Source organism: Dermacentor variabilis, chromosome 9 (genome assembly GCF_050947875.1).
Source record: "Dermacentor variabilis isolate Ectoservices chromosome 9, ASM5094787v1, whole genome shotgun sequence".
Classification (NCBI taxonomy): Eukaryota; Metazoa; Arthropoda; class Arachnida; order Ixodida; family Ixodidae; genus Dermacentor; species Dermacentor variabilis.
The window spans coordinates 127,682,771-127,709,753 of record NC_134576.1 but is presented as its reverse complement, the minus strand read 5'-3'; the positions used below and the strand labels follow the sequence as shown (position 1 = coordinate 127,709,753).

General features: G+C 44.8%; 1 protein-coding gene and 1 non-coding gene across 2 annotated transcripts in view; one reads left to right on the top strand and one right to left on the bottom strand.

The window, feature by feature from the left end:
* LOC142557449 (uncharacterized) overlaps positions 1–15,192 on the bottom strand; it is a 48,017-nt gene extending 32,825 nt beyond the window's left edge. The window contains exons 1-5 of the mRNA XM_075669300.1: positions 14,958–15,192; positions 6,663–6,769; positions 4,887–4,963; positions 3,444–3,573; positions 878–1,026 (exon numbers count right to left, since the gene is read on the bottom strand). Of these exons, the coding sequence (XP_075525415.1) occupies positions 878–1,026; positions 3,444–3,573; positions 4,887–4,963; positions 6,663–6,765 (459 nt within the window). The 5' untranslated portion in view covers positions 6,766–6,769; positions 14,958–15,192. The remainder of the gene's footprint in view (positions 1–877; positions 1,027–3,443; positions 3,574–4,886; positions 4,964–6,662; positions 6,770–14,957) is intronic.
* A 6,157-nt stretch (positions 15,193–21,349) lies between these two features.
* TRNAA-AGC (transfer RNA alanine (anticodon AGC)) lies at positions 21,350–21,422 on the top strand. The gene has a single exon. It is a non-coding gene; the product is annotated as a tRNA-Ala (tRNA).
* Positions 21,423–26,983: the final 5,561 nt, after the last annotated feature.

Sequence of the window (26,983 nt, the reverse complement as noted above, 5' to 3'; positions counted from 1 at the left end):
CATAATCGACTAATAAGCAAAATCGCCCATTAACGTTTTAATTAAATATTTTACGGCGCACATTGCAAATTACGAGTTCTTGCCAGTCCATTTACGAGTCACTGGAACACGCATGTATTTCGTCACACACTTTAGAGAGTGCATATCTCCAAGCTGGTGTCACCCTGAAAATTAGTTCCAAGCGGATACGCCTTGTCAACTCACCGGCCACAATTCGTAAATTGCAACACGGCTCGCAAAGTAATTAGTTAGCAAATTATTTAGTAATTTTTGTTAGTCGTAACTGGTGAGCTTGAATTTAATTGTGTAGCCGGCGAGTTTGGAAGACGTGTCCACTTGAAATGAATCTCCAGGGTGACACCAGTATCGAGATAATTGCCAAAGTTTGAAAAAAAAAAGAAGATACGTGGGCGTTCAAGTTACTTTTGTGTTTCACTGCATAAAATATCGTTTCGGTAACGAAAGTAAGTGTAGTAACAGTGCAGTTTTACGGTACATTTGATGGCGCGTATCTACAAACTAGTGTCATTCTGGAAATTCATTCCAAGGTGGATACACCTCGCAAACGTACCGCCTACAATTCGTAAATTGCAGTATATGCCGTAATCATAATAAAGCAGTCTTTTTTGTTATTCTTATTTTAATTCGTTGAACGCGTGTTTCAATGTCTAGTACAAAGAACGCCCGCCTCCCTGAGTAATGCAGCTCAAGGACTGTAATTCCGTTATCCGCAACGGACGATCTTTTTTCGAAAAGAAAGTTCACCAGAACTTAAGGAATTGATCACAACGCATACGTCCTTCCGAGCTACTACTCGCTGCATCTTCTTTCAGCACATGTGAACAGCAAAGGAAGTCGCGGAGCCGCACTTTCTCACCGTTTTGACGCCTTTCTTGACGAGTGGGGCCATGAAGAGCGTCGAGACGCCGACGATGGTGAATGTGCCCTGGGAGTCGGACCACTTGAGCGCGATCTTCTGAAGGTCACTGGGAAGCTTGTCGAGCGAATACGTTTCGCAGTTCGAGTCTGCGTCGATGCGAAAGGGTAATACAACAACAACAACAACAACAACAACAACAACAACAACAACAACAACAACAACAACGACGACGACGACGACGATACGACGACGACGACAATGACGACGACGACGACAATGACGACGACGACGACGACGACAACAACAATGACCACAAAAATGACGACGACAATGACCACAATGACAATTATAATAATAAAGATGATGATGATGATGATGATGATGATAACTTTATTCAGATCAACATACAAGACTGGTATGCGAGAACGTCTGGATCCTAAGCCATAGGCTAGTTATGGATCCATACAATTATACGAAGAAAAATGATTCAGACATAGTTGGAGCAGTGGAACGACGTGAACGAGCGACGCGAGGGGAGATCGAGGTTGTGAGTGGCCATGCCACGAAGCAAAATAAATAAATAAATAAATAAATAAATAAATAAATAAATAAATAAATAAATAGAGCTTCTACTTTGAGTTTGGCGCATTATTCTGAAGTACCGGCACATTTAGATGCCACGCCGATGTTACTGTCCTTGTCGGCTGGACGTAACGCCAGGCTCGCTTGGTACATTGCCATAGTCGAGACAAAAATCGGATTTCTTGAGAGGGCTCCACATGTTGTTGTTAACGGGAGAGTATAAATTCCATAGTTAAGATACTTCCTGCATTGCCGCACTATATTTGTTACTTTGTTACTTTGTTGACGTGATCTCCAATCATGCGTTTTGTTTTTGATGTCATCTCTAAATATGTGTTTGCTGCTGTGGACCCTCGTGATGGGGGCATGCGGACTTCTCAAGCTGCCGAACGGCAGATTTTATTCGCCGCTCCTCTGTCTGTTTGCTTAAATAGATGACATTGAAATGATTGGTTTGATTGGACTGATTGGATTGACTAATAGATAGATAGATAGATAGATAGATAGATAGATAGATAGATAGATAGATAGATAGATAGATAGATAGATAGATGTCGATAGATAGATGTTGATTGATTGATTGATTGATTGATTGATTGATTGATTGATTGATTGATTGATTGATTGATTGATTGATCGATCGATCGGTAGATCGATCGATCGACTCAACAGTGGCTCGCGCTGCAGGAAGATTTAAAGCGAAACATTTCTTTGGCTCTTGCCTAACGAAAGAATGTACGCGCTTCACGCGTACGTACATGCGCAGGCAAACCCGAGCTAAAGCTTGCTCTTGCGCATCCTTATTTTCGTTATTCCTCCAGGTGTACAAGCGGCAGCTCGGCGGGTGCAGTTGCAGACACGACACCTTGAGAGGACAGAGCAAGCACGACTGTCACGGGGAACGTGTCGCAACTGATTTCGCGAACTTTTCACCGCAGCGAATTCCCTCCATGGGCGGAACACGCAACGTCCGGCCGTTTCCCGGAACTCAAGCAGCACACCCCCGATTAATTAATTGTAGGGTGGTTATTATCGTTCTTAGGCCGATAAGCTCAGAGACGTACTCACGCCGCCATCCTATTGTGTTCCTGTTTGTTTTGTTTTTATTCTCATAGCAATTCGACGTTATCTTATCACACGCACATCCCTCTTGCGGTGCCAAGTTGTGCTCTCGCGTACACGGTCACGCGGGTACTCGCGGGAAACCAATCACCGACGCTGTTTTGTCTGTTTTTAAGAAACAGAATGCATTTTCTTCCCCAGTGATCGCTGCTGAGGTTCTTACGCGTCGTCTCGGCAATCTCGAAGGCAGTTAGGAATTTCCTTCTCCCCCCTTCGATAATTCCTCTCCTTCGTAATCGTAGGCAGTATAGTCGTCTGTAGGGCTAGAGGCCTCAAGCCACGCAGTATTCCGGAAACCAGGTGTCGATCGATCGATCAATCAATCAATCAATCAATCAATCAATCAATCAATCAATCAATCAATCAATCAATCAATCAATCAATCAATACAAATTTGACTCCTTTCGACGTTACGTGCCATAAATTGAATAGTAGATGCATTCGGAATCTGAGAGAGAGAGAGAGAGAGAGAGAGAGAGAGAGAGAGAGAGAGAGAGAGAGAGAGAGAGAGAGAGAGAGAAGCTAAGCTGCATAAAGGAGAAGCGGCACTATTCTTTCTTGGAGGGAGAGCATGGCTCCGCGGCTGGTCCTCGTGAAATGACCGGTGCAGTTAAAATTGATTTGTTTTATCGGTGGGATTCAACCCACACGCTTGGACTCAAACGTATATGCGGCATTTAATAAATAAATAAACTGATCGATCGATCGTTTCATTGCTTCCTTTTTATTAAAAGCAATGATGGCACACCATAAGCGCAGTTTGACAGAGGAAAAAGAGAAAAACCGCACACACGCACGAACGAACACATTCATAAACCCACCACGAATGTAGTCGGGGAAAAAATCAAGTAGTATTCACCTGAGTAGAAAAAGGCCTCGTTGGAGCGGTGGCTGTAGTAGACTTCGTATGGTTGGTTTCCGCTGTAAACGTTGAGGTAGCCTTGCTTATGCTGCGCGTCGTAGTACTCTGTGGCGTGATACGTGATTTTCTAAAAAAAAAAGAAAAAAAAGACGTTGAAAGAAGGTGCAGTCAGATACGTCGCGGTGAAAAATTATGTATATAAAAAAGTTCCAGTGGATAATTCAAGAAAAACATTCGGCGAAGAAATGCTGTCACGTGAATAGAAAATGGAAAGTGTTCTGCGTGTGAATAGGGAGCGATTTTATTTCCATTTTGTACGAAGGCGTCTTAAGAAGGATAGTATTGAGCCACTCAGTAACATTAAGCGCAAGACAACAGGTAATCAACCACCTAATTGCTGCATGAATTTTTATTAACTTGTGAAAAAATAATTACACAAGCCTTTGATTAGACCAGAAATGGCCAACAAAACCTCCGTTTTTAAAAGAAACACATGGTTGTCAGTTCCTGAGGAGAGTTGTCCTGTGTTATACACGATACACACCCTGCAGTTAGGGGTGCATTTGTTGCTATGCAAAAAGGCAATTGCGGGTCGCACGTGATATACAATGTTGTTTTGGATATATTTTGTGACTGTAAACAGAGAAAGCATTAGAATTGATTACGTCTTCATCATGTAATGATGTCACCTGATGACGTCAGGTAATGCCTTTTGGAGAAGCAGCACATTGTCGGCTTCCCGCTTCTTTGCATTGTCTTCGGGATCGGCTCACATTTTTGTGTGAGCGAATGTCGCGCACGCGGACACGTAAAATCCCGACCAACTAGAGGCTAACAGCTTAGCTGTAATACTTCTAAAAGCAGATAGATAGATAGATAGATAGATAGATAGATAGATAGATAGATAGATAGATAGATAGATAGATAGATAGATAGATAGATAGATAGATAGATAGATAGATAGATAGATAGATAGATAGATAGATAGATAGATAGATAGATAGATAGATAGATAGATAGATAGATAGATAGATAGATAGATAGATAGATAGATAGATAGATAGATAGATAGATAGATAGATAGATAGATAGATAGATAGATAGATAGATAGATAGATAGAAAAAAAGAGCCTTTGGAGAGGGTTTTCGGAGCTACACTGCGGATGGGGCTGTTGTTACTGCTGCTGCTTATGTTGTTTTTGTCCCCTGAACATGCGGCTCATATCTGAAATGGGGGATTGACCAAGACAGAAGTGGGTAAGGCTTAATGAATATAGAAATTGAATTTCACTTGCATTCTTACGAAAACTGATAAATGCAAGGTTACAGACGCAAGTGTGTCTGCCGCCTTAGAGGGCAGCCTGACATCTCGTTTATCTTTTTGTTTGCGCCGATACATGCAAATAAACGTCGAGGTACCTCACAAGGACCTTCCATTACCTCGGTTACGTTGTTAGATTCTGCGGTCAGTTTGTAGCCATACTGGAACATTTTTCTGACGTCCGGGTAAGGCGTCTCTGCAAACAGGAACAAAAGACGAGAGGTTACGTTTTTCATGCAGTCAAAATTACACGCGCATTGGAATGGAGGCTAACAACAAACGTAACTAAGAAAAGAATAGCGCAAAACGCAATGTTCTTATTTGTAGGCGGACGTCAGTATGGAATGCGACGTCAATGTGTTACATGACATTGTTCAACTTGGCGTAAAATCTGAATAACTGTTCGTTCGCACGACATCGCGGTAAAATTTTCTCGATATCGTTAATCGTGGATTCTCAGATACCATGCGCGCGGCACTTATCTATGCGGGGCGTTTCTCAAGCTCAGCATAGATAAGCACGAAGCTATTACAAAACGATTATTCAACGTTATCTAGCACACGATGCGTTACGACTGCCCTTAGTGGTTCTTGAAGGGAGAATACAGATAAACGAACCTTTCTGGGCAGTAAAGTGTTATCTCCCCCGCTCCCAATGCGACTCCTCGATCTGAATATCTCGGAGCTCTTCTATCAGAGGGCTCGCTGCATATTTGAATGCGTCACAGACATCGTGATAGTTCATGCGCGCCGCAATCTAACGCAATAACAGATTTTGTTAGCCTTTCTTTGCACGGGCATTATGTTTCATCGTTCCATTATCACAATTTGAGGAGTACTGCGTGTGTCAAGCGGATGTTGTGGGTTGAACTCCCATACACAGCGAGTTGTCTTACACTTTTCCTTTCCTTTTCTGCTATAAAAAATGTAAAGACGCACAAAAACATTTGCTAAAATTATTACACACGTTATACAAACCAGACACTTTTTCGGCAAAGTCTTACGTTGGACTATTTGGTGCGTAAATGTCAAGGTGTATGGCGAAAAAAAGTAAAACCGCATTATTGTGTTGTTGCTTTTTCTGACGGACAACCTGAAGGCTATTCCTCTATGCTTTACTTGGTTCAAGTGCCCGTCAAGATTCTGCGGTATTTAACGGGCCAAAGCATCGACGCCTAAAGTTACTCCGATTCGTTTAGCACATCGTCAACATAAGGAAGCACCTTCTGCAGCTGAGCTTTTCTTGCGTAAGACTAAGTACGTTTGGGTATTTATGACATAAGGTAAATGTGCTATCAGTCTATCGGTAAACACTATCGGTAATTCACCATACACTTTCTGTATTTGTTTACAAAATCAAAGGCTCTTGGCATAAAACTGCGAGTCAAATGACTTCTGATGGCAAGTTTGGGTGTCTTTTACAGGCGGTTCCGATGACGATATGTGCTCTTCTAACCGCCGCTTCAGATTCAGGCTGACGAACCCACGCTAACAAGTCGCAGATACGCTACGCGCCTTAGTGAAGCCTCTGTGTTTTCTGCGGCACTTTAATGCTATGCCGTCTAGCGTGCGCTCGACGAATGACAGCCGTTGCTTCCGAGATAAGTGCTCACACACTTGCGTTCTCATCCGCCTTTCTTGGTTTTTTTTTTTTTCGTGATTAGAGACGGGACACACAAGATGGAGGTTTCTGACGGTGTGAAACGAGCGAGTGCGAACATTAAGTATGTAACTGTCTAACACGGGTGAAATTTTGCGCGGTTACAGATCACGGAGGCACATATGAAGGACGGAGCCTTCAGACAAGGTATCGCCAGAAACGAGCTTGCAACCTTCAATTACAGCTCGCTATCCTGAGTGAAGCAGCGCAGAGTAACCGGCGAAGTGTGCACTCACGGATAAATCCTTTCGGCACGGGCAGTTGGCAGGCAGCGTGTGAGCCGTGAATCCAGACGAGGCCGAGCAGCAAGGCCTGCGCGACGGGCACAAGGCTTTTCATGGCCCTGCGGAGAACACCGTCGAGTAGGAGAGAACCAGCATTATCAGACTTTGACCAGTATGGCACGGTATGCGCGGCAGCCTTGCCAATATCCTTATGAAACGTAAACACACAATTACTGCAGGGAAGACGTGATACCGCTAACGTAGAAACAGCAGAAAGGACTGCTGGTGGTCGAAGCTGTTTTGGAGCCTCCGTATGATGGAGTTTCTCGTAGTGGGTGCATTGCTTTCCGACGTTAAGTTCAATCAATCAATCAATCAATCAATCACTCACTCACTCACTCAATCAATCAATCAATCAATCAATCACTCACTCACTCACTCACTCGATCGATCGATCGATCAATCGATCAATCAATCAATCAATCAATCAATCAATCAATCAATCAATCAAATTTCTTCAAGAACAGCATGACATTACGTCAGTAGAACTTTCGTAGAAACCTCCTAAAGATTATACTAATTTTGCACAATCTATAACCGTGTCCGAATCAGATTGTCTAGCGTATTCGCTGTACTGAAGTGCAATATCTGCTTTCTGCAAAGAGGATAGATTTCTAAATTGCGTGCCTCAATATTTTTATTAAAAACTTGCCGATTTTCGACAATGTTTGTCAAAATTACGAGGCCTAGCATCTAAAGTCTGCTTTCTGCAGTTGGTATCAATACTATAGAATTTATGTTTGTCCCTGAAGTGCAGCAAATTCATTTCAAATTGGTTCTGTGGTTGCCAAATAAGAACACTTAGGTGTTTTCACATTTGTATGATTGGGGAAAAGAAACACCAGCTAAAGCGCTTCCTCTTAAGCATCATTATTTTCGTCATTGCTTCATATATTGAAACTGCATCTCGGCAGGCACAATTTTACATACAGCGTCTTTAAGGCAACTCAAGCCATTTTTCGATCTTCACTCATTCTAATAAAATTTTGAATATACCTTCTCTTTTGCACCCTGATTATCTCTGCCAAACACTATGACTGCAAGTAATTAATTTTCCTGAAGATGTGAATTTCAAATACTGGTTGCTTGTTCCCGTCTCATGCCTTTCTGCTGGCCACCCTGTGTTTGTGACGTCACAGACTACAGCGCCACTGTCGCTGAAATCGCCGCCGAAATCGTCGTTACCTAGTTCGAAAAATCTGTAAAAGCTCTCTGTGTTGTCAGGAGGCATCTGCATCTTCACTTCTTTGCATTAGCGCCACGTGGGCTGCGTGTTTAGCAAGCGTTCGGCGTGTTTACGTTATGGTAGTGTAGGACCTGACGTCATTCACTGATCACGACGTCACACGAAGCAGCTACCAGTTTCGGTTTCGGTATCTCGTTTATTGGCTATTTAAAACTATTGATGAATTTCTAAGCAAATTGAACCACCCTACCGGTGACAGGGCTATCAATACCATTTGAAGATGGCAGTATCCTAATATCGCTAAAAGAAAACGCTGGAGTTGCCCTCTGAGAACATAGGGCAACTCGCGACTCACTTGCGAACGTGGTGGTGCCACCGATCTCAGGAGCTTTGTGTCGCAGGCAAATCTCGCTATAGGGGTGTAACGTTGAGCGACTGCGTCCAGCCTGTTACCCACGACTCAGGCAACACACGTGCGATGGCCTGTGGAGTGGTTATTGCTGTTCTTAGGCAATCCCCGATAAGCTGGAAGACGCATACCTGTCGCCATCCTCTTTTGTTTCCCTGTGTTTTTTTTTCTCTCTCTGCTTATATTTTTTGCACAATATCCTATCGCACTCACACGCCTCCCGCTGTGCCAAGTCGGGCTCACGCTGATCAAGCGGGAACTCCCGGCATGCCGCTCACCAATGATGATTTTTTTGTTTGTTTTTTTAATTTTAGAAATACAAATGCCCTTTCCTGCAAGCCCTGCTCGATATCTTACACAACGTTTGGGCGACCTCGAAATCAGTTTAGAAATATTGTTGTCTTCGATATTAAATTATTTTCGTCGTGATTATAAGCGGGATTTAGTCCACTCCATGACCAGAAGTCTGAAGCGATGTGCTGCTCCGAGAATTGTAGTTTCAATAAATAAATAAATTAATTAGTAAGTGTTCTTTATTTCATGCGTAGGAAAAATACATTAAGTTACCAGAAGGACACAAAGCACAAGGCTGTTTGGTGGCCTTCTCACATATATAAACAATGAGTGTGGGAAACAACACGAGTACGTTTAGAAAATGCAGGGAATCCGACAATTAGACAAACGATAAATAGGCCAGAAGAATCTTTACAACACAAAGCGTTTGCTTCAAAGTATAAGGTGTCGATAAGAAATGAGAGCTATATTTCTTGTTGAAAATGACTTTTGAGAAACAGTGCTTAATGAGTGGCAAGAGGGGATTCTATATTGACAATGCAGTAAACTAAGCGGTATGAATTCTGCAGTCCGATTGCATTACAGGCAGCGAAAAAATTCCTATGAGGCGAAAGTAGGGTGGGTAAGTATTTCATCATCAGCATCATCATGGTTACGCCCACTGCAGGGCAAAGGCCTCTCCCATACTTCTCCAACTACCCCGGTCATGTACTCATTGTGGCCATATTGTCCCTGCAAACTTCTTAGTATTTACGGCACATCTTTTCCTTCATTCGACCTTGCTCTTTTTTTTTTTTTGAGAGGTGCCATTGTGGGGGTGAGGAGACAAAATGGGAATGATTGTGGTTACACATTACTTTCACGGTTAATCTGGGGAGCAAAGTGGGTGGGGGGGGGGGGGGGTTATTCTGTAAGTGTCCACCTGCATCAAGAAAGCGTTCGCGCTTGCCACTTCTCTGATTTTGCTCCAATATTTCAGTAAGATCGCATTTTAAGATCCGGATCGTTCAGTATAACATTTGGCGCTGCTACCTTCCTCGTTTTCAAAAAAAAAAATAATGCCACGTTCCCTTAGATTGCGCCCCTCATTGTGAGCGATGTCCAAAACATGGTGGCTATGACGTCGCCTCATCGCTTCCTGCGTTTGCAGCACGGCAAAGCATGGCCTCCGATATCGATGTCCACTAATCGCTTGGCGATGCGATGTGGACAGAGTGTGGTGCGGAGCCGAAGGGAAATTCGTGTTGACTTTTTAAAAATTATTTTTTTTAGTGCCAGCCCTAGCGTTATCAACTCGCCTTCGCTCTCTAATACCTGATACTCTATTCGAACGTTCCTATGTCCTTATAGGAAAAATTTGCTTTTTTTTCGTCTTGTGTTTATTTAACACCGGCGATGTTTCAACCTTGTAGCGTGCTTTGTTTTACCTGTATCTCTGTTGTCGCGCTGATTCTGTTGTTGCACCTGTCGCTACTGTCAGTGTGACCTTAAGCTCTGAGCCAACACTGACTTCCCTAGCCAAACACACGTGATATGCGGAAACGCGCTCACTAGCGTATCAAAGAAATCTGCTGCGTTTAAGAGAAAAGTCTCAGTTCAAACAAATGTTGGAAGCGAAGTTCTAATTTGTGGCTTCAAGGTTTCCTTTATATTTTTTGTGCTGAACTTGGGAAAGATCGATAAGTTTCAGGAAATCGAAAGGACAATATTTACAAATAGGCAACTCCGCATCAAAAAACAGATGCGACAGTTAACTGTATATGTTATATTGCCTATTATTATTATTATTATTTGTTTTGAACACATATACACATATATACAGGTAACAGGAAAGGAAAGGCGAGGAGCAGGCTGGCAACTGCCACCGGAAGGGGCACAACGCCTGCCTACTCTTCTGAAGGGAGGTGACAGCAACACAGAAATGGAAGATAGGAAGGATGCCTAAATCGTACGAAATATACTAAACACTCACATGTGGCAATCTAACTGAATGTACTCGTCCTGTGTTGTTTTACAATGCTTTTTCTTGGTCCCGCTTTGTAATATTGTCATTGCTCTTAGATTGTATACTTTCTGTACTGCGTTTATCTTCTTTGAGTTTTTGTTGAATTGTATGTTACACCTTGTACTCCTCTTCCCCCCTCTTAGGTAATGCCTTCAGGCGTTTAAGGTCAAATAAATGAAATGAAATGAAAATATGAGATATTACTTTACGTGTAACCGTTCGAGTGTTTAAGGTTTTGCCAAAAGATCTATCCACAGACTCTTTGGTATAATTAAGGGTCGGGAGTAGTTAAGCTATATTATCCGCTTCATAGGCACAATAGGACCAGCTTACAAAACACTGGTGGCACTTTTTTTATTTCTCAGTTACGAGTTATAAATACGATGTATCTTTCTCAGTAATCCCCGGTAGCTTTCGCAACGTAATTGATGGGTTAAATGAAGAAAAAGAAAATGAAGTGCTCTCGAGGGTCAACATATTCTCAAGAGTCGGCCGCCGGGGATGTGCCCAAACAGGAACCATTGGCACTCCGTGTGTGAGATTGAGATGCGCTCCTTCTTGGCCGACTCCCCAGAGCGAATATGCCAGCAAGACACAAAGCGTATGCAGCCTTAAATATGACGTGATAGTTTCGCGGAGACCCTCAAGGTGGAGAGAAGTAATTAATAAAGGGAAAATCAGACATCCACCCGTTCGCAGCAATTGCTGTAAAGGATCAAACGTCACTGACAGCGCATACATAGACGAGGGACAAAAAGGACGACGAAGACAAGCGCTGACTTCGTCGTCCTTTTTGTCCCTCGTCTATGTATGCGCTGTAAGTGACGATTGATACCATGGAATACCAACTAGCCCGTACCCAAACCTTGTTATAAAGGAAACCCCATACGGATTCCTCGAAAGAAAAGCCTCACAGTTGAACAATTCGTCCTGATCTGGGACTCGAACCCGGGACCACCGCCTTTCCGGGGCAGCCGCTCTACCATCTGAGCTAACTAGGTGGCTAGCAAATGGCAGGGCGAAGTCGAATTTGTCGACGACTCGAAGCAAAGGCAAGAGCTTGACGTGATAGTTCTGCGGAAACCCGCAAGGTGGAGAGAAGTAATTAGCAATTGTAGCAATTGCCACGAACGCGTGGAAGTCAAATTTCCTCCGTATTAACCCGCCTTAAATATATGCAATAGATGGCGCCTCATCCGTGACATGCACTTCCACACCAAGTATTGTCGCCTTATGGATAACCATTGCCACGAAGTTGCAGCCAGGATACACTAAAGATAGTGCGGCTTTGCTACGGAGTTTCTCAACTTGGGGGGTGCGCCTATAACAATATACACTGTGTCATGATAACATTAGGCATCTTGGCTGGTAGCGATATTGCCACTTCGTGTATATGATGCGCCCGTAAGGGCTTCTGATTCACATGTGGCGTGGATACACGCAGCAGGGCACGCGAGAAAGCTATCACTGTAATTTATCGATCATCTTTGATGGTTTCTTCGACAATTTTGTCAAAACCAGAATTTTACGTGTTACAGAAAAGAATGGTAACCGCATACACAACTTAATTCAAAAATGTATTTCATTGCAGTGACCAATTATTACCAGACGAAAGAAATTGAACGATAACTAAACCCCTGCATAATCTTTGACTGTTTAGGACGTAGGCTTCATTTGTTTTTTTTTTCTGTTTCTTAGTGATTAGTTTATTTTAGTTCTCGATGTCATCCTCATGCCATTTTAATCACTCCTATTTGAAGTAGCAAGTCTTAGTAATTATAGCAGTGCTGACATATTCAACATCCATTTAAACTCTTTCCGTTACCAGTTGCTTTCGAGTGTTTTGTAGAACCTCTGAATTTAGGTCTTGCCAGTTAGGCGTTTGTGGAATTGGGGTTTTAAATGTTTCGCTCTTTTCGTATATATTGGTGGGCGGCTGTCGATTACAGCAAGGTCTGCATTATTGTCATCAGGCCGGTCTTATTGTGCTTAGTTCACCTTCACAACGCGGGTGAGCAGTGGGTATATAAGGCCGAGATTATTGACTTGACATCGCAGCGGATCGCAACTTAAGAGTTTTCTACGAAAATCACTAGAAGGAACGCCGGACGGCGCTGTTTTCTGCTGGACCCGCAAATTCGGCGGTTTAGTCAATACTAGACTGATGAGTAGTCTGTAGGTTTGCCTAAACTTTGTCCTCTTGGCTTCAAGCGGTGTTGTGACTTTGCCGATTGACTATCTTCGACGTAATCTTGAGTTATAAATCCAACTCGCAAACTTTGCACCCGTCGGTAGAGCCTAATTGCCTCAGTGTGTTTAGAAAAATTACGATTCGCCGGACACGTGGAAAGGTAACGCGTAATAAATAACGTCTTAGGGACGTCTCAAGCCACAAACACGGAGATAACACAAATCCAAGTGGCGACCATTAATCCATTGGTAACACAACTATCACTGCGTTAGAGCGTATACCTCTAGTAATGTTTGTTAGAAACTCTGTTGACCGTAAGTACTTGTCTGAAATGTGTTTCACAACCAGTCTCTTGCCTTCCCCCTAAAACTTTCCCACCCTTCTCCCCAGGTTCCTCAAACGAGTGCGATCTTAAAGTTGACTCGGTGTTATTGACTAAAGGACCGAATAGAAGCCCAATTCAGAACTGACGTTGTACTCATTTGAAGAAATTAAAATTAGTATTATGCTCGCAAACTAGTCCAGTGTCAAGCAGCATCTTTGATTGTTTCGGTGCAAATCAGACCGCCCCTTTTACTGCAAAGACGAGCATTATTAAGCCGAAGTGGGCACACTATCAAGATGTAGTCGTAATACACAATTTTAAAGCGACGGCTACAATGCAAATCCTCTCGAAATTTCCCGACCATGGCTGATAGCTGAGTGGGCGCTGCTGCTGCTGCTGCTGCTGTCTTATCGAATAGGTGGCACTCAGGACAGCATTACGACCCTCAAAACTCGTATAGGCGTCCAGGCCCTTGGCCTTGTTTTATACTGATTTACTCAGCGATAGAACAAATGATGCCTGAATATCCTCGTTGCAAGGAAAATTACTTCATCAAGCGCACAATTCCTTCAGTCAAGCAAACCTTTCTAACTTTGCTACACCTATACTTTCCTAATCATTAGGCCGCAATCTTACGTATACGTCTATCCTGCCAACGTCAATTGCCTCACTGCGATGAGCAAATGAAGAAATAAAGGGCAGTATAAGAGGGAACGGGTGTGCGACGGCGCATGCGCAGGCGCCAGTTTACATTGCGTCAAGTACGTTGGAATGAAATGGGCAAATTGATAACATTTCACTAACCGATTCACGAAAGCTTCGCTTCAAAGGCATTCCAAAATGCCCGTTGGATCTGCATAAGTTTATTTCCGGACTCGAACGTCCGGGCTGGTGAGTTCGCGTCGCAGAGAAGAAGCAGCTTTGACTGAATACGTGCTTTCCGAAGTGCGTCTTAGTTCCGTTCTGGTATTCAGTTAGATTATGCTGTTGGCGGCAAGCGGATCTATATCCCCGGGAGAAATGTCGGCTACTCCTCCGCCAGAGTGCCTCGTTTCAGAAAAAGAAAGTGTGAGAAACGGAGAAGTTGTAGGCATCTCCTATAGTTCGTCATCGAAGTTCGACGTTCGTCATCATTGAGAAGCGCCACGCGAGGAAAGTGGACACTCGGGAGGCAGCTTTTCCGACTCCTCCTGTAGTGATGTGGGGACTTAGCCTGTGATTGGTAAAGTGTGGCAGACTCATTTCAGGGCGTTGTGTCGGGGGGTGTGGGTGGGCCGGTGTGGCATTCGCGCCTGGGATGGGCTCACAGGCTGCAGATTTGTGGTCTTTTCTTAGTGTTCACATGTAATGCACCTTTCAACCATTTTTTGTATTATTTCAGGCTGTTTTGAAGGTGAAGGAGACTTTCCCGCCGCGGCTGAAGCATCAGTTCTTTTCACGTTCCTGTCATTTGTGGCCGTTGTGGATGTCTGTTAGTTACGATGCTTACCCACCACACGAACATTCCTCTAAATCGCAACCCTTAACTCCTTCTCTTTGATGGCCCACTCGCGCTGTTCTTTATTTATCTTTTTTTCGTCGAGACAGCCCTATTCCGAGGGAGACGTTTCCATAGGCACTTTTATAAGTGTATCCACACTGTAGGCTTTGGGTACGATTCGATTCGATTCGTCCTTATCGATTATCAATGGTTCGCATCAACTCTGTAATATGGTAACGAGAAACAACAGCAACAAAAAAAAAACATACAACGAAATACACCGAGAGCGCGAAAAGTGGCGGCTAGAACACGCTCGAAGGAAAAAGAAAGTTAAGGAAACATTTTGTTCAAGCTCACCTCTGTTTTCAGATCCGTGTGTTCCTGAAGGGGTTCAGCCTTGTGGCTTTAGCGGGTAATGGGTGGAGTGAGTGCTATAGTCTCTCGATCGTCGGATGCACTGCGAGCAAATTTTGGGCACGCGCGAAGCCCGCGACACAACGGCAGGCTGGACAGTTGATGCAGAGCGCGCAAGACGCCCCCCCGAAGAGTCCAGCAGCGTGCGTATACACTGGGATGCGGGCTCGTGCTGCCTTATCTTTTCAGCGAGGTTTGCCGATAAGAATCTCGTTGCGGGCTAGGCGCGGTAGCACCTGAAAGACTCCTCGATGAGGGGGTGGGAGTTGCCGCCTTATCGGCGCTCGACGAACGCCCTCGCCGATGGACACTCGGCCATGTACGCGGTGGGTCCAGCGATTGTACTCGAAAGACAAAAGGTATCTCGGTGCCGTGCCTGCTCGCAGGCTGCAGCTGATCGGAGGGTAGAATTGCTAGCGTGTTTCCGTTAGATTAATGCAGCGAAGCTTCCTTTAACCTACCTGCCCCCCCCCCCCCCCGCCTTCCCCCGCCCAATACCCCACGTTCTACGGCTGGGTTTCAAAAGATGAAGCGCCAACAGAGACAGCACACTAAGAAAGAACAAGGACAGGACAAAGCGCTTCCTGTCGCTTTGTCCTGTCCTTGTTCTTTCTTGGTGTCCGGTCTCTGCTGGTGCTTCACCTTTTGAAAGCTATGAACTAATCAGCGCCACAACGTGTTTTACTGCTACGGCCGGGATCGGTTTGTCGGCAGATATATTTGTCAATATATAGATATGTTTCTCAATATATGGGCACTGGCGGCTAACGGGTTTATATTAACCCTGTAAATGCTGACTCACAATCTATGTGGCGGTGAGCGCGCTTGTACTTTGAGTAATAAAAAAATATAAATTCCTACCTAAAATCTGAGGGAAGTTCACCTGTAGTGCAAGCTTGACGCAGTCGGTGCTCTGAATGCAAATGAGTCCAGTTGTCGTGATGTTCGCTGCAGCGACATTCCCTGTTCAAACGCTGTTAATTACGTAGGCCCCGCGCATATAATATTGGCTCACAGGTGTCTCTAAAGCACGCGTACCTCGTGATGGAAAAGGCGCGTTATATTCAACGAATTCTTCGATGTAGCCGATTTCCTCTTTTTTTTTCTATTTTGCCATTTGGCGCGTGCATATTCCGTGCCAATCCTCCAGAATGGGTTTGTGCCAATGTGACGCAAGAGGCAAAGAATCATTTAACGCAGCTAGACAGGCATCGCACTTCTCTGTGCGTACGCCAGTAATCCCCATTCCTGTCTCGACAGGCGCCATACATTAAATTACGGGGTTTTACGTACCGAAGCCAATTTCTGATTATGAGGCACGCCGTATAGTGGGGGACTCCGGAAAATTTGGACCGCCTGGGCTTCTTTAACGCGCACCTAAATCTAAGTACCAGGGTGTGTTTTCGCATTTCGCCTCCATCGAAATGGGGCCACCATGGCCGGGATTCGATCCCGTGACCTCATGCTTAGCAGCCCAACACCGTAGCCACTATAAGGAACCACGGCGGGTAAGCGTTATACATCACCTTCGTGTTCTTCGTGGAATCGCTGCGAAGAAGTCTCCACACTGCGCATCCGTCTAATTTTGCGTTTGCATTTCGGCTTAGCTAGTGCATAAACATGAAAAGTGACCTTTGCGGTCTATAAATATGAACATTGTGTGAAATTACACACTGCACATGATCAAAATAAACACAGTTGCACGCGTCACGGTTAGCTGCGTGGCATTCAAATAACCGCTTGTCAGAAGTTCCGACTCACATAGACGCCAACATGTGCGTTGCATCTGCATAACTTTGTTCGATGTGGACGATTCACTCATGAGTCATCCAGATTGGGTGTTTAATAGAGAAGATTGTTGCGTAGTATGTATGAACTTATGAACTTAAATGTTTCGGGTGACAGTACAAGACGCAGCCGGGAGTTTCTTACAGTGATACGACGAAACTTAGGGGCCGAGAATGAACTAACGAATGAATGAATGAATGAATGAATGAATGAATGAATGAATGAATGAATGAATGAATGAATGAATGAATGCGCTTGTCTTATGCGTGTGTCAAGCTAATCTTTCAGCTGCTTGTGCGGTGAAGCCCGCTTTTGACTGTTCTTCGCGAGCATGTATCATGTAGTCTGTGCACTTTCGCCATCTGTGCGCACGTTCATCACTACGACCGCATCGCCGCCTCACGTACGGGTTCCGAACTCGGTATTCTGTGTGATGCAACTTCTCCTCGCCTTTTGTATTTTTATTGGTTGCAGTGTTTGTGTGTCCAGGAGTGTATGCGCGGACTTTGTTCTTCTCGGCTAACTCCGCTATAGATTTTCCGTACCTGTGATGTCTTTTCTTATGTGACAATACTTTTCTAGTTAACAATACCATTTCGTGAAAAGGCGCATCCATTGCCTTTATAGACATTCATTCATTCATTCATTCATTCATTCATTCATTCATTCATTCATTCATTCATTCATTCATTCATTTGTGTACAACACAGCAATACAATACACAGCGGTGGTCGGACTCGTAGCCTTATCGGCTAGTCCGGGTCTACTAAAGAATAAATATAAACGCGAAAGACGTTGTACCACTATATCAATTCCATACAAATTTTAAGCAGACTATAGTCGGCGGAACTACGAATTACGCATTGTTGAAGTTCACAGATGAAGCTAAGAAAAATGTGCGAAGGGCAAACACACAATGTACACACAATAATACAAAACAACTCGAATATATGTTAAAAAAAACAAAGCGTTTCCAGCAACCTAAGCACACGTTTCTTTATAACGATAAAGCAATTTTTTCCTGAATTTTCAATTTTTTTTTTCGTATTTCATTCCAGACAGTGGCTTATTTTCATTCGAATTAAAACAAACGAATCAACAAAAATTTTCCCGTACGAAACTATGATAGAGTTTCGTTGAAGCGACAAGCGACGCACGTAGCACTGCCAGCCCCGTCGATAAAGCACGACTGGGCGTTTATCCGAAGCAGTAGAAATCGACACGCTGAAGTGGCCTTGCATAGCGAGATTGCGGGCGCTGTTTCTAAAGTCGAAACAAAAGGTTCAGTTCCAGCGCAAGCCAATGTTGTAAGGCTCGCTGAAATCCATCGTTGCACCCTTATGTGACGAGCAAGTGAGCTCAGTTGCAATGGGCTCTCTCGTCTCAAGAGAGAAAGAGAGAGAGAGAGAGAGAGAGAGAGAGAATGAACTTTAATGAAAAGGATGGCTCAGTGGCCTATGCACGGGTGCCGGTGACTGGTGGGGATTATAAAAGAAAGGAATACAAAAAGCAAAAGAAAAACAAAAGAAACAAACAAGCATGATATATAGGGTGTATAAGCGCGACTGAACGAGGACGTCGAAAAAAAAAAACATATACACAGAGACAGCGCTTCCTTTCAACTGTAGGTTTTTATTTTCGCATGCATCGATAAATATATACCGTACGAGCGGAAACAAACGTGACCGCAAAGAATATTCAGTGGTGCATTTCGACGAACCGTACACGTGTGCAAGGCTTGATGAAAGCATATACTGCAACGGTTGCAAAGATAAACTGAGATAAACTCACGGATCATGGATTCTAACCAACTAGCCCGCCGACGTGTTTTAACCAAAAACAAACAAAACACTACACGTTCATAACCTGCCGGCCAAGCCGGCCTCGCGCACGAACTCCTATAAAGTGTTAATAGTTCGCCGGGCGTCGAACTGAGTAGGTGGCATGGTTCATGCCTCCAGTGAAGTAAAGCCGCATCCTTTGTGTTTGTCTCGAGAAAGAGATGGACACACTTGGCTCAGTGGTCACCACAGTCGGTCATGTCGCGCCGTGATCGAAAGCCAGCTAAATGTGACGGTACCTTTTCTCGTACGATGTGTACACTCTTTGTCAAATGTGTACGTTGCATGTGACTGCCATGCTAACTGCAGGCTATTTAACGAAATTCCTTTGGTATGCCGAAAGCTCCAACGCCCTCAGGAACAAAAAAAAGAAGTCTTGTGCTTGCCAGCCAGAGGTCTGGAGTATCAGGATAGCGCCTCAAAAACCACTTTACAACGCGGAAAGACGTATATAGGGTGAAGGCGCTGAGTAGCCCCTATAATTTTGACAAAGGCTGTACGTCGTATTTTTTTTTTGTGTCACGTGCATAAATTGCCTTACCATAAACCCATGGTCCCACTGGCTCGGCACCGTGTTGTGACGCGGCATTCACTCCGATCATCATGACGATGGTCACGCGTCTGTGCTGCTACGTGGTGGGTTCTTATAGGCTATCGTTCCGGTGACTGTATATTCCGTCTGATCGGAACTTACGAATCTCATCAGCTGTGATCCACTCGTGTACTATAGCTTTGTCTTGACTTGAATGATCATTACGTTACTAACCTTACTAGATAAGAATCCTCAAGCCTGAACAGTTAGATCATCCTTGGACAACGTACACGCGTGAGCATGTCCTGGATAGACCAGGAACGAGGCCCGCGATGACCACGCCCCGGATGTAGGCCAGGAACAACACGGCATTCGGTTCACCTGGTTCACCCGCTTCACAACGTCGCGCGGATACCTGCAGGGAAGGATACACGGCACGGTCCACAAACGCGCGAGCATGTCCTAGAAAGGACAAGAACACGCGGCAGACATGATGGAGCCGCACGAGCGTGTCCCCGAGAGACCAGGAACAAGTCGCGCGACAAAAAAAAAAAAAAACGACGATACGCACGGGTGGTGTTGCAACCGCCCCACGTCGATCTCCCGAGCATTGTTCTTCCACCGAGGCGCGCCGTTTCCGCCTCCTCCGCCTCCTCCTCCTCGGATAACTGCGTACGTACAAAAAACGTGAGTGCTCAATATGCATCGCTGTCACGCCCACCGAAAGCCGAGGGGAAAAAAAAATATCAGCGGTACGTGGTCTGTACGTACAAAGAAAAGAAAAAGAAAACACGGAGAGAACGTGGAGAAGGACGGTCGTTTACACCGGCTGCAGCTGGGCGTACGTAGCCACCGTTTTGTGATATCAGCGATGCCCCGCAAAACCGCGTGGGGCGGTGAGCGTGAACGCCTTGCGCTTCTGCGGCCGGTCTATAGTTATTATAATATCGCGTTTATCTTACGCTGTTTTCTACGTTCACTGAGTGCGTGTGTGCGTGGCGAATGCGAAATTCACATATACGCTGTAAAATATTGTACATCCTTAAATATGAAAAAGAGGCGTACGCCGAATGCGTCCTCGGCTTCGTCCGCTTCTCTGCCTGGATTAGAAGCTGCCCAAAGAAAAAGCGTAAATCGGTCCACTGCTCACGCCCTTACGTTCGAGAGGGTGTCAGGGTGTGAGATATAAACAGACATACACCCTTATTCACTTTTAAGGGTGTAAAAAATTAAGTGTCTCAGACCCCGCAAATAATTAAAAAATGAATATGGAACTCCGGTGTCTCACGTACCGAAACTACGATCCGTTAATGAGGCACGCCGTAGTCGCGAACCCTGGAATAATTTTGACCACCTGGTGTCTATCGCGCTATGTGGTGGCATTTCTCAACGTCATTTGCGCTGCTTCTCCTGCTCTAGCGTGACAGCAGGGCGACAACATTCTGCTCTGTCTCAATGACTCAATAAAGTCACAAGTGACGTACTTACGTGCGGTACGGTAAAGTACCGCACGCCCCGTACCATACAGTATCGTACAGTACCGTAAAGTACGATACGGTACGTTACCGTACCGTATCGTTACCGTTATCGTACCGTAAGTCACAAGTGAGTTACGTACGGTACGGTAAAGTACCGTACATCCGGTACCATACAGTATCGTACGCTACCGTAAAGTACAATACGGTACGTTACCGTGTCGTTACCGTTACCGTACCGTAAGTCACAAGTGAGTTACGTACGGTACGGTAAAGTATCGTACAGCCGGTACCGTACAGTATCGTACGCTACCGTAAAGTACGATACGGTACGTTACCGTACCATATCGTTACCGTATCGTCAGTCACAAGTGACTTACGTCACTTGTGACTTACGTACGGTACGGTAAAGTACCGTACGCCCCGGACCATACAGTATCGTACGGTACCGTAAAGTACGATACGGTACGTTATCGCGCCGTACCGTAAGTGACGCGAGTCAGCTTTCGCGCGGTCTTCTCTTCCAAAGCCGCTCGACCAAAGGAGCCGGATTTCCCCGAGGTTGCGCAACAGGGCGCCGCTCACGGTGCATCGTTCTCCACATTCTGAAACGAGGTCGTTCCTGAGAGGGTAGAATTCTCTCACCCAGTTCGATCTTATTTACCGCTTAAAGGATATCCCAGTGATTCCTTCACGTCCGGGGGTGTAGCTCAGATGGTAGAGCGCTCGCTTAGCATGCGAGAGGTACTGGGATCGATACCCAGCACCTCCAACATGACATTTTTTTTTTTTTTGCAGCAACGAAACTGCACCTTTTCTTTAAATATTGTTTTTAAACGGTGATGACTGGAATGCTTACACGACAAATATTGGCCGGACGTTGACTGCCGGAATGTGTTTGTTAGGACGAAAGTCGAGCATCTTTTTGCCATTCGAATGAAACAGTTCAAAGTAAATGAGGAAAAAGACGTGTATCGCAGAGTATTTGCTGACTGCCTCAGGTGTAGCTCAGATGGCAGATGGCTCAGAAATTAGGTACGTGAAATTGTTTAGCTGGCTTTGAAGACAGTGGCACTTAGTGCACTCATTATTAAAACGTTAATCTTCAAAGTAACACTTTACGTTTGAATATATTGCGTCGAGCCATTAAAAGGGTACTTGTCAGCTAATTAAATATAAATTATGGGGTTTTACGTGGCGAATCCCCGATGTGATTATGAGGCAAGCAATACAGGAGGGGACTCGAGGATTGATTTCGACCACATGGGGTTCCTTTAACGCGCATCCAGCGTACGATACACGAACCCTTTTGTTTTTTTGTTTTTTCATTTCAACCCGATAAGAATTCGGCCGCCGCTGCCGGGATTCGATCCCGTACCTTCGGGCTTAGCATCGCAATGCCAAAGCCACCATATGCCACCAGGGCGGGTGTAGCTAATACACGTGGCAAGCGCCACACTCGGGTTTGAAAAAAAAAATAGCGCGAACATCCGGCATGTCGCGTTTACGTCCTTGACTTTTCATCGAGATCGCTTATCGTTTGTATAAAGGGCTTGTTTAAACGGCATGACTTTTCCAGTTAAAATATATGCATGTGTGTAATTGTTTCATCAGCAAATGCGGGTGTAAGAATAGTTCTTTTCTTCTGTCTTTAAAAGATATGAACGGGTGTGAAATTATCCGAAATGAGGATGGACATAGGACAGGTTTTGTTTTGTGCTCGTTCATAGCTTTCAGACATGTACCAACTCGCCCAACGACGTTAGACTGTAAGAATACTTTTTCTTTTATTCGAAAGTTTGCCCTGCGGCATAAAAAGTTCTGTGCGTCCAAGTTGCGTGTATACATGTACGGTTGGCTGTGTCCGATGAAGTCTAGCAAGTATATACGGAGCGGACCATGGGTCCATAGGTGCTAATCACGTGGGCAGCTTGGGTGTTGCCTGTCCACTTTGGGCAGGTAGTAGTGACACCTGGATGGATGCAGCCTGAGACTACTCCGCCAGAGGTGCGGTAGATCTGCAAGGGTGGCTCGGTGAGGGCGGACGGGACAGGTGTCCGATTTGCGGTAATGGAGCAGCTTAATGTAATAGATGCATACAATGCGAATAGCGCGGGTTTCCCTCCTTTGCCCGCTTGTTTCATAATCGCTCACAGTCGACTGCATGCTTCGTTGATGGCCTTATGAGTGATTAGCCTCTGAGGAGATTAGACTTCTGCATAGTTCTACTTTTCTTTTTCTTGCCTACCCTGCTTGGGCCCGTTGAGCTCATGTAGTATGGAGAAAATAAATAAATAAATAAATAAATAAATAAATAAATAAATAGTCGTTACGTCAAGTTTAACCGCACAACAATGTACAGCGACAGGTATAATACCGTCTCGTCAGCGTAAGAACATTGTTTTGCAAGCATTCTTAGACGTCGTGTCGGCTTTGAGATATTACTCAGCGCAACGGACTCCTCGCTGACAAGCTGAAATATATGTGTGTACCCGCTTATGCAGGTTCGAAATGATTTATTGCCACAACTCTTCGCAAAGGACATTGTCGCATACTTCATTACGTTCATCGATACACAATGCTACGGAAGGTCGGATGCTCGCGTGCAAACACGAAGAACAGATGAACGTCAGATTCGGCGTTATACGGCCGTGGGCGCTCGATGAAAAATGTCTCGCAGCTCCAACTGTACTCACGGATGTATTTTAACTATGCCGACAGGTAGATGTATGCGTGTTCAGCAGTATTCAGTCATACGCGTACCTATGTACACAGTTTGGCCCAGCTTTCTGTATTTGCTGGTTGTCCCGTGAAAAACAGTAGGCTGAACAAGGTGCTAGGAAAAAAAAAGAAGGTATTAACAAAACGAAAGGTATTAACAACAACAAAGAAAGCTAATTTTTACTCTAAGTGTAGCAACACACTTGGTGACATGGCGCGGCGTACGCGTTAAGGTCTTGTATTGGGATACAAGCGAACCTCCAGTTCTTCCAAATCAGTGACGTCAGTCGCACACTTAAACTCACACTCTCCTCGTATCAAGTTTATTGCCAAATACAACAAAAATGGAATTCGTGGACTCACTGTACCCATTTTATTTAAACGAGACAAGCTGTTCAAGGGATATATATTGGCTTGAAGCGATCAACAGGGGAAACAAGGGTTGATAATGATGATGATGATGATGATGACGACGACGATGATGATGATGATTTATTGGCAGCTCTTTTGAAACATGGCGGTTAGAAATAGCCGCTTAGCCCACTTGAGCTAATAAGATATTGTATACATGCCTGTCAATGTGGCATCCTGCCTAGGTCTCAGCCTGTCGCAGCCATCTTACGCTACTGAACAAAAAAACGGGTAAAAAGCTTTCCTGGATAAAAATAGCGCGATATTTTCCCTTTCCTGCTCCTTTTTATTACTTGAGACCGGTTATATCTTTGGTACCACTTTTGATGCGTTCCCTTGGAGTGGATCACACCCGCAACTTTTTGTTACTGACTCCTTATTGTGTGCTTTTGATGTGTGTCAGATTAATTTGCCCATTAATGTTCCACGCATACTGGCCACTTTCTATTAACTCCTTAAATCTTTTAATTTGCAAAGGATGTCTCACAGATATGCACTGCTCTATGACTGTTCTATGACACATTTAATAGTTTGTATGCCATGACTTTCTGCGCACACCCTTACACTAAACCCCATATATGGTATGTTTGGTGTATGGCAAATAAATAAATAAATAAATAAATAAATAAATAAATAAATAAATAAATAAATAGAATGTCGACAGTCACATTAACATACGCTAAAGAGGATGAAGGCGAAAGCTGGCGCACTCACGAAACATTAATTAAATTACGTGACATTTTCATTCGAATGCTTTGTTACTTCCTATTACTTGTTTTCGCCCACCAAAGGTCGTGCGTTCGAGTGCCCTAATAGACTCTGTCTTAACTAAGTGTGCCTTATTAACTTCGCGTTAATTAATACCAAAGGTAGTGGGTTCGACTTTACACCTTCGCGATGTCAAATGAAATCCAAATCCAACTTGGACACATGGCCGGTTCGCCCATATCTCTAGTGGGTTGGACTCCCAGCAAAGTTCGTGGGTTCGAGTGCCTTCATTAACTATATCTTAATAAGCTGTACATTAATTAGTATTGCCTTAATTAATTACCGCCACAGGTCGTGCTGACGCTTCTTCGCCTTGGGTTCACGCTTCCTTATACAGAAATTGATGGCCTAATTCGCCCTAATTAGCACCACTAGTCGTGGGTTTGACTCTCACCAATAGACGTAGGTACGACCATCAATGGTGGTATCATCAATTTTGGTGCCAATTAATTTTGGTCCCACCAAAGGTGGAGTGTTTGCCTCCCACCGAAAGGTCGTGGGTTCGAGTGCCTTACTCATCCTTGCCTTAATTAACCCCACAGGTCGTGGCTTCGACTCCCACCAACGGTCGTGGGTCATAATTAATTTCTATTTAATTAATACCACAGGTAGTGGGTTCGATTCCCAATTAAATTCGAGGGTTCGGTCAGCTCCCTATGAACTTTGATGGCATGAATTCTGGTGCCATAACGCCAGACGTGGAATTTCTCGTCCCATGACAGGCTAAGGCTTTCACCTGAATAAATAAATAAATAACTTTGAGCACGCTTAAGCTTCGTCTTTAAGGGTGGAACGCGATAGCATTTAAAGACCCCTGACTGCTTCTCACGCTTCACGGCAGCTGCAGCTCATGTAACGGTAATGTTTACGAGAAAAAGCTGGCGGCGAACGCTATGCACGAAGGCGAACTTTCTGGTGAAAATGCGGCCGTCTGCGTCGGCCGCGATGCGGCGGAGACGAGCGCCATCTGGAGGTGTTGCGAGGCCCCAGGTGTGCCGCTTTATGGCCTTTGAGATTTGCGCGTGCCGGCACGCACAGATCTCGGAGGCCATGGCCGCTGTGTGAATGTTAGGAACGCTGAAAGAGGGGTCTGTGTTTGGCTTTCCGCGTAACAGAATTATGTTTACCAGTATATTCAAATTACACACGGACGCTATCATGTCTGTAAGTTGCGTGTAAGTCATACTTTAAGATTTTTCTGACGTATTTTACCTTGAGAAATTCAATTTGTTTAGTACCTTCCTTGCGCTACATGGAGGGCCTGCGTGGTTAGGTATCCGTAACTAGAAAGGATTTTTTCGAAATGACGGTCGACGCAGACGCCGGTTTTTCTGCGACGCGGGACCCTTAACGCCGTCGCGTTAATAAATTAATGCCAGTGTGTGTTGTTCACGTAACCTGCGGCGGGTTTGACATTGCAGCAGTCGAATATAACCCTAGAGAACCTTAAATTTTATGCGTGTAATACATCCTAGTATGTATATATATATCGTTCATACTCGCCCATTCTACAGTGTGTCGCTACTGGTAACGCTGATGGATGCATTGTTTCCCGTTAATTTTTTAGGCGGCTTAGGACAACGGTGCCACTTCATAAACCGTGCACTCTATTCACCAGCCTTTCAGTTTTGCGGCAGCCAAGCACCAGGTCGGAGGTCTGCTCGTCAGTGCTTCACCACAAGGCACCAGCTTTGCATGCAAAGCAAAGCGGCTGTCGCATTAGGTGTGGCTGAACGCTATAGTGCAAGCAGGCGCTTGCGACACTCCCTATTGAAATCTCATGGAGTAAGAGAGCGTTAGGCCCTAGACGCATGTTCGCCTCGTGAAGCGGAGATCTATTAATTTGTACCTAGTGGTAATCAAATCTCGTAGTACAAGGCGCAGCGCCGCTAGAACGCAACCTGCCACCCGGAATCCCTTGACGCGAATTATCGTATAAATGTGCGAAGCTTGTTGCTCGTCTGTAAGGCTATTGCATAATGCCGTCTGTTGCGCGCTGGTTTAGCGAGCGGCTTTGGCGCAGCGCTCGCTCTTCTGCGCGGTGCCGCGCCTATCACGTGGCACCGCTTGCGCATGCGCAGCGCTGCCACCAGCTGCCTTCGAGGCTGACGACGCGCCGGCGCTACCTTGACGATAAGAAGGCACAGGCGCCTCTAGGTGACCCCGCGAGCCCGAATTGCCACTAAGTGTACTTTGGCACACTAGGGAGAATTATAACTAGCCCTAGCGCCGATATCTGACTCCTAGGTGGCGCCCATACTCCCCACCCGAAATAAAGCCCGTTTTCTACTCTAAAGAGAGTTTTAATTCGTTCTAAAAAATTTACGAGAGCACTTTGGAACGTGAAACTTGCCTGATGCATTTCTCATGACGAATATTTTTATACACTAGGCACTCTCTAGCAACTCTAGGTATGGCTAAAGTGGTTCTTTT